This window comes from Hirundo rustica, chromosome 9 (assembly GCF_015227805.2).
Source record: "Hirundo rustica isolate bHirRus1 chromosome 9, bHirRus1.pri.v3, whole genome shotgun sequence".
In the NCBI taxonomy this organism is placed as follows: Eukaryota; Metazoa; Chordata; class Aves; order Passeriformes; family Hirundinidae; genus Hirundo; species Hirundo rustica.
The window spans coordinates 10,412,422-10,425,289 of NC_053458.1; the positions used below are offsets into that span (position 1 = coordinate 10,412,422).

Consider the following 12,868-nt stretch of genomic DNA (forward strand, 5'->3'; position numbering starts at 1 on the left):
ACATTTCCTCTGTAAAGACAGTGATGTTTTCAGGGTGGAGCTGGAGTGCTTCCCTGCAGCTGCTTTCTAGGCTTAAACACTGAGGATTTTAAGACATTCAGGCTGCAGGAGCTTGGCAGGCATTGAAGAGATTTGAACTTCAGAAACTGAGGTTCTGCCCCACCACAGCCTGTTCAAACTGCAGGGGTTCCTACCTGGGACGTTCATTGTGGTGGAACAGCTGCATCCCATTGCAGTTGTTTCAGTGCTGTGATGCTGCTATTTAAGCAAACCTGTTCCATTTCCCTCCCCAGGAATGAACATTTCAGCCTCCACAGGTCTGCAGGCCAGAGGACAAAGATGATACTTGCATAATTTCAAGGCATAGCCTGCTGCAGTCGCTCCTTTAGAGGCTGAAATGTAGAGGAGGACCAGGAAGAACTAGGTCTGAACACAATCCCAGAGCTCCAAAGTAACACTGAGAAAAATCCTGTGGATGTTCTTGGACCTTTGGGTGCCAGAGCAGATGGAACAGGCAAAAACCTTGGTGGAGCTTGGTTCTGGGTCAGTCTTCTTTCACTAATGCCAAGGGCAGGGTTTGACACAAGGTACCAGAGCAGGCCAGCCTCCCAATTCACAAGCTGTGTGCAGGTCTTCCATCAAGCAGATGCTTCCAGTCTGGAGTGGGGAAAATCTCTATTTCTGCATTCTTTGAAGATAACTGCAGAAGACAGAACCCACCTATTATGCCCTTCACCTTTCAACTTCACCCTCAGATGACTAACAATTACCAGCTACCATTAATATTAAATAGGAGAGAAAGAAATGTGATCCTGTCTTTGCTCTTCACATTCCACAATATCACAAACAATTTGTCATATTGGGCGGGGCAGAGGCAGGAGGAGCATTAATTATTGATACTTGGGAACAGATGGCTTTTCTTGTACCAGGGCAGTGAAATGTAAGAGGAGCCTGTGGGTGAGGATGTGAGCATTAGATGGGCAGACACATATCAGGTAATCAGCCTTCGAGTGGAACAGGAACCTTCCTCCTTGAACCAGCTCTGATGGGATGCAGAGCTCTCAACAACAGCCCTGGCTGCAGAAACAAATCCACTGACATCTGAATTACTGAGGCTTCACCAGAACCTTTCAGCACTCCCTCACCTCTGTACAGAACATCCTGGACATGATGACTGATGGCTTCCAGACAGCAGAGGCCTGGCAAATAAGGCACCAGCTGCGCTCTCTAGGAGACCTTACTGGTTGAATTTCACGTGTCCATCCTCATCTAACTGTCCTGTGCCACGCAACGTCTATTCCTGACACCATGCACAATGTCCAAGAGTGACCTCCTCCAGCCTTCCAGTGGCCTTGGATCCCATTTGGAGTTCTGGCCTCCAAAATCAAAGATCCAAGTGATGTGGACCTGCAACTTCAACCAGAGGTTCCATTATCGAACTTTTTTTGCCAGCTTTTCCCATTGATTTGTGTCAGAATGAAGAGCAAGACTTCAACTTTGCCAGCTCCAGTGGTGTCCTTGAGGGCAGAGACGCAAAGCAGGTTGTAAAACAAGCTTGGCAAGGACACCTGCTGTGGGTGTCCCCATGTCCAAAAGCTGACCGTGGGACTGACATCCTTATGAGACAGGAGGAACAACTGGGCAAGAGGGATTCTCCACCAAAGGCAGCGGATTCACCAGAGTGGAAACACTGGCACCAAAAGCTTTTCCTGATACTTTCTTGAAGAGTCTCTGTATTCACTGCTGGATTCAGGCATCTGCAGCCATTTTCTCTCTGGTGTAGCCATCACTTTGCTGGAAGACTAAGGGAGCAGCTGTACTGCCTCAGACCTGGGCCTGGAGCCCAGGGTCCTGTCTCTGGCAGGGGTTATAAGCAGATGCCCAGAACTGGGCAAGCTGATGGTGATACCTCCTCTACTACTGCAAAAGTTATATTCCTTATCTATTTTCCATTCAGGGATTTCACAACACAGACATCACCTCGACTCAATTCACTTCTCTGGACATACCCCTTAAATCCTCAAATAGGCATGCATTTTCCCAGCAAGGACTGATTAAATCCATGGTTACTCCACTGAGCTAAGCAGATTCTCTTGCCACCTCCACAGGCCCAGAAGGAACCTCAGGACCACAATGTCAAGTCCCTTGGTATATTGAGGACTTCCTCACAGCCTTTTCCTAAACTCAGTTTGTTCTCTTAGCTCTGATGAGAGCTTGTTCCAAGGTCTCATTACTCTGATAATTAAACACACTCTTCTCATTTCTCAAGCCGACTAAGCACTGATTTATAATTCCTCTCAGTCTGCCTAGGGTCATGCAGCCTGCAGCCTGTGAGAGTACTACGACACACAGAGTCTTGTGATTTGGAAAAACACAATTTCCTAGCTTCCCTCCTGGTCTGAATCAATGGCAAAGTGCTTGAGGTGAACAAGTGCCAGCTGCCAGGAGACAGCTACTGTCATGAACTTGTCATGAACAATACAACTTTTCACAGCGTGGAGTAGGATAGAGCAAATTTCTCTATCCAGTGAAGAGGGAGAAACAATCTCAGGAAGATTTGTGCTGGGAAAGAAGGCGCTCTCCCAAAAAAGCAGCAAACCTTCCCGCTATAGAAGCTTTGACCAGTGTCCAAGTTTGCTCTAGTTTGGTACAGGAAATGGACAGACCTAGAGGCATCTATACTGCTGCATTATACCAATATGAGAGCTTTTACTCCTTCAAAAATACTGTTTTTTTCACTGTGATAATAGCAGAAAATGTGTTTAATGTGGACCTGTCTTTACAGAGCAGTCTCCACAGAGCCCAGGTGCGTTCACACCGGTGAGGTGCTGCTGAACAGTCAGCTGAGAGCTCAGGTACACAGGCTGATCTCACCTTCCCCATGCTTCCCAGGGCCTGAGGAGGGGATCATCTCACAAAAGAAACCTATGGATTAGAGAGCAATAGAATGGATCAAAAAGCAGGAGAGGGCTCATCTTTTCAACCCCAAAGCAGAATTGATCCCTTTCACTCTTCTTGAGTGAACATTTATGTGAATCCTTTCCCTGCCACTCAAAGAAGAAATCACATTATGTACACATTCCAGAGAACGTTTCCCAGCAGTAATAACCATTTTTAACATACATTGAGCTTGGCAGAATGTCTAGAATTTTACAGGCAAATGCATGGGTGGAGCTGTGTTTTGATCCACACGGGAAAGCTGGAAGGTGACATCACGATCCCAGTCAGGCTCTGGAGTCGAGGTGGCCAGCGGGCTTGGGAAGAGGATGAGCTTGGCAGGAGCTCCCTACCTCTTTGATGGCAGACATCTTGATGTTCTCATAGTAGTGCAGCGGTGCATTGGGTGAACTCATGTCATAGCCAAACCCAGCTACCGCCACCTCATCACAGTTGTGCAGCGCCATGGTTATTGCTACGCTTCCCAAGGTGGGGATGTTCTGAGAGGAGAGAAAGCAGGAATGGAAGTCATTAGCAGGTTGCCATTTTTATAATCTAAGATTTCCTCTTATTTCATCTCTGCTCACGGGGGCACTGCCGCTACTAAGCAGAAAATCAGGAACGTGGTATTCGGCTATATTCAACCTGCCAGCTTTGCAGGGTTGATAGCCTCCCAACTTGTAAAGAAATTAATGAAATGGTCAGACTCCCCTTCCACAACTTTGCTGTCCTGAGAACAGGGCAGCAGGTGAGCTGGAGGATGAATCACAGTGGATACATTAGCTTTCTGAAATTAAAACAGGTAGATAGTGGATTACAATGTTAATGCATGTTACTGGCTTCCAGCTAGGCTCAGGGCGAATACTCATCCCAAAGACGTCACCATACAGGAGCAAAAGTGAGGAACAGCACAAACTCCTTACTTCACTGACGGCAAAAGCAGTTTAAGGCTGTTAAACAGCTCTGGGAGATGGAGAGGAGATCAGGCAGTGTGTTCCAAGATCCCTTCCTTTGCTCAGGGGCACCTTGACAGTAAAGGGGCACTGGCCTCTGCCATTCCTTCCGAACCACAGAGTGGGAAAACAAGGAGCAGTGGGAAGCCAGTCAGAGATGGGTGGTAGCATCCAGGGGACACCCCAGCTGTCCTTTCCCATCTGCTGATCTGCAATTTGCACTCAAGTCCAGCCTCAAGCCCTTCCCATTTCACTGGGCTCTGCCGAGGCCCTGTGACAGCAGTGCTGTACAGCTACAACTCCTCCTGTGTGTTCTGCTGGGACAGCAATGTGATTCCAATGTAAAATCCTAGCTCACTGACTTTTCCAGCTTCCCTTAACCAGATAAATCCAGAGGCAACTTTGCCCCAGGGCCAAAGGAGAGGCAGAGAAATTCACCCACATCTTCATTTGTAGAGTATCCAACACTGGCTGTATTGGAAATTTCACAAATTCAGAGGACAAGCTCAGACAGTCACCAAGGGTGACAGCTCTTAGCTGAGATATAGAAACCAACTGCACACTTGTATTTTTCATTTACAACACTTCAACCTGAACTGGTGAGCAATGCTATTGCGTGTTCAAAAAGGTTGGGAACAATGTTTTGAGTTTCTGCTTCTCATTCAAAGAAACTGTCTTTTGTCAGCACATGACCTTGCTCACTTCTGACTGCCTGACCAGTCCAAAGAACGATGTTTTCCAAGCAAAGAATGCCACCCTTATCCCAGCTGAGATGTGCAGAGCTGGGAGCACAATTTGTGTGCTATGTAGAACTCCACTACAGTGCACCGGAATTATTCTAATCTGAAAATAAACAGGCAAAAACTGCTTATGGCTAAATCAATGAGACATTAAGTTCAAACATTTGCAGCACAACAGTAACAGAGCACATCTGAAATGACAAGATCTTCCTACATCCTCCTGTTCCAGCTCTAGATGTTGGGAAAAACAGCAGAATAATTTTTCTTGCTGCTTAATTTCAGTTGATACTCACGAAAACAATACTTGTTTTATTCTAGTTACTTGAGTTAACTGTAAATTCACTGGTAACCAAAAAAAAAAAAAACAAAACAACAACAACAAAAAACCAAGTAGGGGTTTGAAAAAAATGGAAAAAGTTTATTGGGCAAGGATAAGAACATTGCCCCAAATTTCAAAATATCCAAGAACATCCTGTCTTTCCAGACGTGACAGTTTTAATTCTGATTTCTCAGCCTTACGTTTTGCACGGAAGATGACATTTGTATGTCGCTGGAATTGCATCAGCTGGTAAGTGGACGTGCCACAAAACCCTTTCCCTCGGCAGAGCTGTAGTTACAGTGTCCAAAACACAGTGAGTAAATGGTTACATCCTTGAGACTGTGTCGTCATTGGGAACATGATGGTGTTAACACCACCCACTCTTGCACTGGGCCCATTCCCACGGTACCGCTCAAGGGAGACACAGGGTCTTTGCCTGGAGGGAATTTCCCTGGCCAAGTTAACATTTAAGAGCTAACTTTCTAATGTGAGTCTTCCAAACCACAGAGAATTAATCACACTACCCAACCTTACGGGAGGGCTGCCAAACTTTCTTTCAGGCATACTCTGTTTGGAGAATAACAGAAGACAGAAATCGAAAGTGAACTTTCCTTTGGTCACCAAATAATCTGACTTTATTCTTTCGATAATAGATCCAATGGTATTTATGGAAAAATAGGAGGTAATTTTCTCATATGCTTCTGTTCTTCAGTAGTTCCTGACATGCCACTATCTCAGTACCACCTGCTGTGCTATCAAAAATTATTAAAATACCAGAGACTACCTTTCCTAACATCTTCAACTGTAGCAGATACATCTGATTTGGCCCCTACAACTATCAGAAATTCACAGGGTATCCTTAGCAAAAATACTTTTGCATTACCCTAAAAATCACATCTGGAAACTGATGATCTGATGACAGTTTCTTAATTAAATTATGCCGCACTGACTCCAACACTGTGGTAGCTATAGCTTAATATGTGTCCCCCTTGAAGACAAAATTCTGCAGCCTTCACTGGTGAGATGCAGCCTCACATCTCACTGCTGCAGCCAGAATCCTGTGGCCTAGAGAGGTGTCTCTTGAAAATACTGTCAAAATTATCGCCCCTGCTGTTCACTGAGGGCAGTATTAGGGCAGCATTAGGGCAGCACAGGGGTGCTTGCAGAGACTTACTCATAGTAAATGGCGTGGATAACAGCACCTGCCTAAGAGGAGAACGTGGTACAAAGTGTGTGGGCACCCACACGTGCCCAGATCACTTTGGGCACTTGCTCCAAAGTGCTCATCTTCTTTAAAAAAGAAGCAACCATCAGAGGGATTCAGCAGTAACTGCGGAATTAGGCAGTCTCGGAGAAAAAGGAGCTGCCTCGAACAAAACTATTAAAAAAGCACAATTGTTGATTAACAAGTGTCATTGGTAAGTCAATACAGTACTTTAGCTCTGATTTGGTTTAAGCCACAGAAACTAAGCCCTCTTCTCCTGTGGCAGCCTGCTGAGATTCTGCTACTCCTTCCCCCTGCTGAAAATGAAGCACTACCTCATGCCCAGCTTGCAACATGGGAAACACCTTGTAGGATCTAGGGACGTGTCCCAGGCTGTGCTGCAGAGAATGCAACAGAGCAGCACTCTCCAGGCCCAAGGGAAAGGGCTCTCCCCTCCTTTCCTCTTAACAAAGATGTGGCAAGTAAGAGGAGACATGTTTTAGAGAGGAAATGGCTGTAACTACTCCCTGGCTGCATCTACACAGCTTCCAAGCTCTCCTGACTGTACATATAAATTCATTAGCTGCTAACCTCTAAACTGGACCTAATGGACCATATACAACGTATGGGGCAAGCTGGGGGACAAGTCACTCCAAAAGAAGCTAGGCATCATGGACATGGCTGTGCCAAATCTGGCTTGCTATGCCCTGCACAATGCGTCAGTGCTATCTCACCACACACACCCTTGTGCCGTGCCCCAAAGACATACCAAAGCAACCACCACGCCTCCGGTGTTATGAAAATAAAACTCTCTCAAACAACTGAGCAGGCCTCTTGTTATTTGAGGCCTTTCCTAAGACAAAACCCCCCAAATTCCACCAACTTGCCTCAGGAATAATAATCTAGTGTTAGACCAGCTCAAAGCCTGTCCTCCTCCTCACGGCCCTCTGTGTGCTTGGGCACTCCTGTATCAGCAAGCAGTGCTGCTTTCAACCAAAGGGTGGAAGAGCTACAGCCCAACAGCAGCCAGTGCTGAGGCAGGAACCTCTTGGGATGTCTCCCAACTGCACAGAGGCTGCCCAGTGCAGGTAAGACCATGGGGCTGCCAGAATGACCCAACGCGACCACTGCTGCAGATGTGGCCATGGTGAGTCTCTGACCTGAACTGCTGCCCAGCAAGCAGTGTGAGCTGGGAATAGCAAAGCACAGAAATCATTGGCAGCCCTCTCCCCTTGTCAATTCCCTGCCACAGGCATTGAGCTTGGCCTTGCAAGCTCTGCGTTGCCTGCCGTGTGTCTGTCCAGGCTGGGGGCCATGGAGGTACCAGGCTTAGTATCCCCTCTCCAGCATCTGTAAACAGCTACAAGGGCAACCTCACTGGATAACGTGTCCAGAACTGAAAGTCCAGATTTCCAAGCCTGGCCTGCTTGCCTAAGACCAAACATTTGGAAAATGTAATATCTAATATAATGTTCCCCAGAGATCAGCCCTTTGCCTGGTCCCATTTGAGAGAACACAGCAGGCTGACAGATGAGCCAGGGATGACACTAAGAGGCCATGTGACAAACAGAAGCAGAAAACAGAGCAGTGCTGGGCAAAGCCTGCCTCAGCCCCTGGAGCACCGCTCCTTCCAGGGCAAGGTGAGCACGTACGTGGTGGATCTTGGCGAGAAAAGTGGAAAGGCAAGAGAGGCAAAGATTTCTGATCTTGTGCTGTATCAGGGACCACAGCAAGCTCTGTGCATCGCAAACACAGCCACTTTGTGCTTCCAGGTCAGGGGACCAGAACTGCCTTTAGCAGCACAGACACGGGACAGGTATTCCTAACTGCTCCTACACGGTTCTCTGCTGCAAGCAGGAAGACAAAATGCTTCGCCTCAAGACATTGATGTTTCATCTTCCATTCTGCCCCCTGAAGAGGCTTTAAAGACTGACTTCTACTCAGATACTGAAAGAAGTCAGTCAGCAGGAATGAACACCGGAGCTCCTCTGGGCTCTCTCCAGGCTGACCATTACCTCGTGGGCTTGTGCTGAAGATCCAGGGCTGGTGATTGCACCAGGGCTGGAACTGCTCTTTGCTTGGTGCATGTGAAAAGCTCTTGCTGCTTTTCATTCCATGCCCGGGTCATTCCTGTGTCACTGCCTGCTGGACTGGAAGGAAATGACTGCTGTAAATCTGTTTTTAGAAATATTTGACTCCCTTAATATGTTAAATGAATTCCAGTTATTTATGGGATTTTACTTAGTTCAGGGTAAGACTTACTGGATTGTTCAGACTATTCCAATTGTTACCTTTTTCAATAAAAGGGTAAGTGTTACTGAAGAATGAACTCCCTCCAAACAATAATGCACCTGGAAATTCAGATTGGTTTGACTACTATATTAAATCCCTTGAGGAAAAACCCAAAATTTGCTTACCTGGGAAAAATTCCTACCTTAGTTTTATCAGTTACAGACCTGATCACCTAAGAGCAGTGAAGTTTTCAAAACAAAAGAAATACAGAACAAAACTGTAATAGTCGTCACAACATACACAACAATCACCATATTTTCTTTTTCTTTCTTTATGTTTGCATCGGAGCATACCCAAACCTACCCTTTGTTTCCTTCAGCTGAAAAGTGTGGAAATAGGGCATAGAAAGCAATTTAGCATCATTCATTGTGAGCAGGCAAGTGCCTGGCATTCTCTGGAATGGTCCCTGTCACAGGAGCTTACAATCCACGCTGCTGCTCCTATAGCTACCTCCACCCACGGACAGAAACAGCTGCAATAGTGGGCTTCAAAAGACAAAGCAGAGCATCTGAGTGCCCTTCCTTCAGCTTCCTTGGTTATCCCTTGCTGTGAGTGGGACAGAGCCTGCAGGACTGGCTGTCTGCAGCTGAGCAAAGGGAAGGGCCAGCGGCTGGTGGCTGGGGACAGGACTGCCCAGCAGGCTCCCTTCTGCCACTTCCCTCCTGAGCTCCTGAACACCTAAGCCAAGTCCAACTACTTGTGACCAAATCTAACCTGATGCACAAGCTCTGATTCACCATTTGCTGTAGAGCAGATTCCAGTGCAGTGCAGGGAGTATTTCTAAAGGACCTAAGGACTTAAGGCAAGCAAGGGCATGACTTTCCTACACTCTGCCTGCTCTGTGATAAGCACATACACGCTCACCACGTGCTAAATGGGAGTTTGTGGTCTACTGTTCACTGAGAAGCAAACCCCCTTCAGCTCCCTGCCATGTCTCGTGTGCAGAAGCAGGTGGCTGGGCTGGTACCAAGAAGAGGCTGGTGTGCATTTTCCTGCTCCCCAGCGCCGGTTTGTCTGAGTGTCCCTTCGCCAGCAGCTCATGGACTGATCCCGCTGCAGTGGCAATGGGTGCAACAGCCCAGCCCACAAAGCAGATGTGCTGCCTTGCAAACCCAAAGCTTCACAGTGACACTAAGTCTCTGCATTTAACTGACTGCAGCTGCTGTGCTCCTTACCTGTCCCTCTGTCTGCCTTAGAAGATGCCATCAGGGTGCAAAAAAGGGAGAACCACGTAACTGGAAAGGATTAAGCGGAAGACTGCTCTGCTCCTGCCACTCCCACCTCTCTTCTACTCCACAAAGACCCAACAGGTTACAAGACACAGCCTTCATACAGTCATAGTCCAGTGAGAACAGCCCAGGAGACAAAGTTTGCTGACACCTGGGCAACTCATGAGAGAAAAGGTCATGATGATGAGACAAGGGAGCTGAAAACTGCCAAAGGAGCAAAGGATCCCTGCTGGCACCTCCGGAAAGGCTGCCTGCCCACAGGGAAAACCATGTAAGAGCTACGAGAAGCCCTGGCCAGGATGTGCTAACACTCCAGCATCAGAGGTTAATCCCCGAGCTGTCAGCACTATACAGAGGTGCTAATCCATGGCTGGATGCCTGAATCAGCCTGGTAACACCTCCTGCACATGGCTCCTCCTTCACCAGGTTAGTGCTGAGGCTGGGTGAAGTCCAAACAAGGATGCTTTATCTTTTTAGTTTATAGATTCAACCATCTCCAGTACATGAACAAACAAAAGGCTTACGGAGTTGGGTTAAATCATAAACAGATCCATGGATGCACAGCACCAGCACAGAGAGTAAAACAAACATTGCAGTCTGCACTGGAGTACTCGGACTCCTGATCATTTGTGTCACCTGAAGTGTCTTCCTTTCCACCTCACACCAGGCTCAGGGCTCCCAGAGGAGGGGACAGGACAATTCAGCACACAGCTAAAGGCACCACAGCAGTGACCATCCCTAGGGGTGTCTGTGCACCCAGCAGTGACACCTCTGAGCTGAGGATCACGCTTGTCCCTCAGTAAACTGCCTGCAGTGTAAGGGGTGCCACTGCAAGCCTGAACCACCAGCTGCAATACAAGTGATATCTGATTTCAAGATCCAAAGACCTGTTTAAACAGAACTTCCACCGGAACAAAATTCACATTTGGCTAGTGAGAAAGCCAACCCTGCACCCACACCTTAACAGGATTCTTTAATCAGAGAGAGGGTATTACTAGATTTTTTTTTTTTTTTTTTTCTTTTTGTGCTAAACCATCTTCAGGCATTAACAATTATTTTCCCTCAGACATCGCTACGAGCCCTAAGTGTTTGTTCTTTATCATCAGCTTATCCCAAGAAAGAGAAGTTCACATACTGTGGAACATCTCTCCCATCTTAAGACTTCAGCAGGATGGAAGAAAACTCCTGAAGAGCTTTACCAGTCCCAGAGAGAAGTCACTATTCATTCTGGGTGTGAGTTTCGCTCCTTGCTAAGACTTTTGGCTACCACTGCCACGAGTGCAATCAAAATGCACATCTGAGTTGTACCCCACTACTATGCTCCAGGATCATCTGGCCCAAATTATATTATCAAAGCAGAGGATGTTACTACATTCACCCTTTATTGAATCCTGGGAAAAATGCTTTGAGATCAGCCTCAAACTATTTTACTAGCTCTGCTCAACCTTGCTGAAAAAGCCCTCAAATTACAAAGTTAATTGGCAGCACATTGTTACCATATGTGGTGTGCAAGAGAAGCACTGAAGTTTATTTAGGCATCAGAACCAAAGGAGAGTGGAATATTACTGCTCTTTATGAGGATTTTGTGTTGGCCTTGATTACGAAGGCATCCCCAGCCTTGATCCTCCTGTGCAGCCTGCCCAGCACAGCACACTGCACCAGTCTGCCTCCAGCCCCACTGCCCAGGAGCAACTCTGGATACACTGCTTGTTGTGCTTTTGCTTACTAGTCCCCAGCATCTCCCTTTTCCATGTCCATATGCTTCTTTCTCGAGTAAAGTTTTCCAGGCTATCTCTCATGGCTAAAGCACAACCCCAAACCCAACCAGCCGTGCAGCTGCTGGGTCACACAGGTTTGGAACAGTCCTCCTTGCTGCCCCACTTGTCTGGCTGGATCTCTCACAAATCTTCAGTAACAGCCGGATTCTTGGTCTACAGGCTCTGATTCCACTCTTTCCATTTAAAATCTAAGCAAAAAATGTAGCAAATCTGTATCACCAGGGCCTTGCTCAGACTCTTCCCTCCTTACCCTGACAGCAATAGCTCCTGTTGGAGCCTTTGCACTCACAAAGCTCTAAACTTTGCAGTGGTGCAGCAGAATTCACTAAGTGTGAAGCCCCTGCAGTTCCATGACAGCAGTCCATAGCTGATGTTTGCAGTAAAATTGCAGCCACAGGGCAGAAACGCTCTCTCTGTTTCCAAACTCTGACAGAATCCCTGTATTAGTGTCCTTGCACAGACCGCCCAGGCTACACTGACATCTCAGCCCCACACAGGCACCTGCAGAGCTCCTGCTGCCCCATCTGGAGGAATAAACTACAATTCACACAGTCTACTAAGGGTCATGGGCAAAGACTGCTTGCCTTTAAGAACCATAAACTATTTTTAAATGCTCAACTGGACTTTTCGTGAAGTGAAACATCAGGTTTCAATTAAGATGCCTTCATTTCCCAATCTGATGTGTGTTAAACAACCTATCAAAACCTCATAAACTTCAGTTCACAGCATTTTCATTTCCGGATTCTCTCCTCTCCTTTTAGTTTAAGTAATAACTTGTGTATTAAAATAACGTGTTTAAAAATAAAAACAAATCGGAGGAAAATAAAGTATGATGATTTTTGTCCTTTATTGGGGCAGCACTCCTGATCTTCTGGAAGACACATCAAGACCATACTGCTCTAAGGGTAAGTTCTGGAGGATGCAGAGAGATGAAGTAAGTTAATTCCTTGCTGACTGGACTATTTGCAATAAGATACCTTCAGTGCACAGAACAAAAATCCAGAGTTCCCAGAATCCCATGACAGCTTCTGCACACAGCAGTGCGTTTTGCAAAAGGCCAATTCCATGCGGCTGAATCTGTCTGCACATCTCGCACTTTGCATTTTGAGAAGGAAATCTCTTATCTCCATGCACCCACCCAATTTGACTTGCACAAAATAGAAGTCTCTAATATTGCAGAAGTCTTCAGGATATAATTAGAGTATGGAAAATGAGGTACTATTCTGTCTAGTCCAGATCCCTGCTGCGACACAGCAAATCTCCTGCACTGATAGCAATGAAAGGACAATACCAGGGGCAGACCAAGCAGACCTTGTACAGCCAAAGTGCTTCTCTCTGGGTTTGTCAGCTGTGCTAATGTGCCCAAAAATGTCACGTGTGGGCTCTATCAACAACTATATCACATGTGTACATGAG

The 12,868-nt window shown here is 46.7% G+C and overlaps 1 protein-coding gene across 10 annotated transcripts in view; it reads right to left on the minus strand.

The window, feature by feature from the left end:
* The window catches only part of ST3GAL3 (ST3 beta-galactoside alpha-2,3-sialyltransferase 3), a 174,714-nt gene that overhangs the window by 13,338 nt on the left and 148,508 nt on the right, over window positions 1-12,868 (minus strand). For 9 of the 10 annotated variants that reach the window (XM_040072438.1, XM_040072437.2, XM_040072439.2 and 6 more), the window contains one exon: window positions 3,291-3,437. The exons of the other annotated variant lie outside the window; for it this stretch is intronic. In XM_040072438.1, coding sequence (XP_039928372.1) covers window positions 3,291-3,437 — 147 coding nt within the window. The remainder of the gene's footprint in view (window positions 1-3,290; window positions 3,438-12,868) is intronic. 10 annotated transcript variants of the gene reach the window in all.